We start from the raw sequence: 3,121 nt of genomic DNA on the forward strand, positions 1-3,121 counted from the left end.
GATGCTGCTTGGCCTGCTGTGTTCATCCAGCCCTGCACCTTGTTGTCCATGGGAATTATCTGCCTTTAACCACATTACCTTTCCTAGTACTTGCATTCTAGTGATAGTTGTATTTATTTCCTGTACACCTTTTTACCCTTGATTTATTTAGTATTTTTGGAATGCTATTAGTGTCTTGTAATGTGAAGGCATGATTTCTTGGTTGCCTGTTATTATTTCTCTAGCTTCATTCTCTAACAGGCCTTTGTTCACTTTGGCTTCCCGCTGTTCCTTTGCTGTCTGTTTTGATGGTACTTGCTAGCTTACCCTCAAAGTTTATTTTCTCCCCATTTTTAGTCATCTTTTAGTTTCTATAACTTTCCCATCCCCTAGGTTACCACTAATATTTGTCAGTTTGTATGTGTTTATTCATTCAATTTGATATCCTCTGTTAACCATGGTTGGTTTAACCCCTTCCAAGAATCCTCCCTCCTCTATATATTTTTGAGAGCCATGAGCTATTTTCTTAAATGTCTACTATTGTTCATCAACTTTTTTTCTGCTGAACTCTCTTCCAGGTTCTGTACAATTGACTCCATCCTCATCCTTATGTAACTACCTTTACATTTATTACAGTTGTTTCCGACACAAGTTTCTTGCACTCAAACTGATTGCTAAATTCCACCATGTATGGTTACTGTTCCCAAAGTAATCTTTCACACTCGGATCATTTATTGAATTTGCTTCATTATGCAGCTCTCAATACAAAAGAGCCTGCCACTCTTGAGTCTGGCTTCTCAACTCCAAAAGTTTCTTGAACTGTGAAAGCATACTACAAATGCATTGTTCCCGGACCACCTTGGTATCCAGCAGCTCTGACATGCTGCAGCAGGAACATACCATCTGTTCTGCCATCATTAATTTTGTTTACTTTAAGTATTCTTGATTCCCTGCTCTTTACATATTGTAACTAATAACAAGTGACACATTGACTTAGTTGTTGGGAGTTGCAGTTACAATCCGATCAGTCGTGAGCTTAATCAGTTATGATGTAGGCTTGAGGCACCAAGTGGCTTTATCCTGTTCCTAACTCATGTTTCCCCTGTCGTTTTCATGTTTGTGTATTACTTACATTTCAGCTATTTGTTATGTATTTTCTGTCTCTTATACCTGCATGTTTTATATTTACTCTTACTTTTTCCACTGTTCTCATTTTTCTCCATCTCCTTAATTTTTCTTAGTTTGGTTTCTGATTTCCAAGATTTATGAAATCACTTCTTCCTCATTGTAGGGAAGGAGCTAAATAGAATGATGGAAGTATTACATAAACCAACAAAAGATAGGACAAAAGCAGAATGAAGAGATGACAGTTTACTTCCTGGAAAATTGATTTGGTTTCCTTCCTTAAATGTAATCTCATGTTTGTCTTAATTGGATTTGCAATTTATAGGCACAGACGTCGCCATCGTTCCTATTCTAGATCAAGATCCAGGTCACGATCTAGATCCCGCTCGAGATCCAGATCAAAATCCGTATCAAGATCAAAATCAGCATCTAGAAAGGATTCTAAGACACGATCACAATCAAGGTCATGCAGCCATTCAAGGTCCAGATCTAGATCTAAGTCGAGGTCACTGAGCGGCCACAAGTCTGATAGTCACCATGAGGACTGAAACAGTGGATAGTCGTTCATCAACTTGCAGCTTCCATTTGAGCTTTTCTTTTTGTTTTGGGGGTCTTGTAGTTAAGAGAAGGTGGGTACTGTTTTATGACTACAGGAAGATTTAGTGTGCAAGAATAATTTGTTGATGGTGCTTGAAAGATTTCGACCATGATTTTAAACTGAATGATGCAGTAACTACAACTGACCAGTTAATAAGGTGCCATTAACATTAATGTCACACATTGGTTCATTGAAAGTCAACTTGTTCACTATTGTTTTTAGGCAAATTTAGAAAGATATATTTGATTCACGGCTGTTACTGTTAGTAATTTTTTTATAAAGCAGTGCCCTCTATACTGATTGTCCAAAAAGATAAATTGTTTTCCCTGTTTAATATTCTGATGGATTAATAAAGCTGCTGGTACAAATCAAAACTGTGTGAATTCAAAATTTGTAAATGCTACTGTTAACAAAGAACATGTCATCAATGCAGTGCTGTATTAACGTAACTACAATGTGGGGTTTAACATCATTCATAATTGCCTGAAACACTCTGCTTGGGGGATTGGTTTATAGAAATTCTCCTTATTTTACCCAACTGGTCACATTAAGCACAATCAAAAAGTATTGGCAATTTGTTGCCCACAACCTTATGTTCTGTTCTTGTGTGTTTATGCAATGCAGTAGTCTGGCATGCTTCCTGTAGTATTGATTTGTGTATTTTGCATGAATATTTCTTTTCATTCTTGGCTGTAAAGATATAATTTGCTAATGCTGTTAGATAAACTACCTGCATTTTTTATTGTAAGACAAATGCAGGAACTTGTATCTGATGCGAAATTGGACATTTTTTCAAAAAAACGGATTTGTCTTGTGCTGAAACATTTTTTTTCATGTAGAAGCTTGTAAAAACAAAAGGGATTTTTATACCACGTCTTTTTAATAAAAGCTGTTTGTAAAAGTTCATCTATATTAGAAATGTTTTCAGTTTAAGCTTTAAAATGCTAAGTTGTCTAGGTCTTTGCATGACTAGAAAAATGTGATGTTTGAAATCAAGTAATAATAGTATATCCTAAAGATTAAGAACATTGACCCCTAGAGAGGTCATATTTAGCCATTCATCTTGTGAATTTGGATAAGCAGAACTGGGAATAAAATTGTAATCTGATGTAAGTGACTTAAATCAACTGTGTTCAATCACATTAGGGTTATGTGAGAAGTCTTGCTTAAAGTTTTTTTTTCAATTCTTGCCAGTTTAGGTCTGGCCTACTGTGTTTGAGCCAGGATAGGTTCAGTGTGTCTTGGTTTTACAGTCCAGTTTGTTTCTTGCCTTTACTCAAAAGAAGTGATAAGATTCTTCACTTGAGAAGACAGCGTATACAGGGTATGCCTTTCATAACTTTGCAGAATTCAGTTCAAGGTATGCAGTGCAAATAAACACTCTTACAGTCTTAGCACCAGTTATCAAGTAAATCATTT

General features: G+C 36.0%; 1 protein-coding gene across 1 annotated transcript in view; it reads left to right on the plus strand.

Annotated features, from left to right (window-relative positions):
* Window positions 1-1,769, plus strand: part of LOC125481450 (serine/arginine-rich splicing factor 10-like) — a 16,812-nt gene extending 15,043 nt beyond the window's left edge. The window contains exon 3 of the mRNA XM_048593000.1: window positions 1,350-1,769. Within this exon, the coding sequence (XP_048448957.1) occupies window positions 1,350-1,652 (303 nt within the window). The 3' untranslated portion in view covers window positions 1,653-1,769. The remainder of the gene's footprint in view (window positions 1-1,349) is intronic.
* Window positions 1,770-3,121: the final 1,352 nt, after the last annotated feature.

The sequence above is a fragment of the Rhincodon typus genome, unplaced genomic scaffold (genome assembly GCF_021869965.1).
Source record: "Rhincodon typus isolate 14 unplaced genomic scaffold, sRhiTyp1.1 hic_rhity00002199, whole genome shotgun sequence".
NCBI lineage: Eukaryota > Metazoa > Chordata > Chondrichthyes > Orectolobiformes > Rhincodontidae > Rhincodon > Rhincodon typus.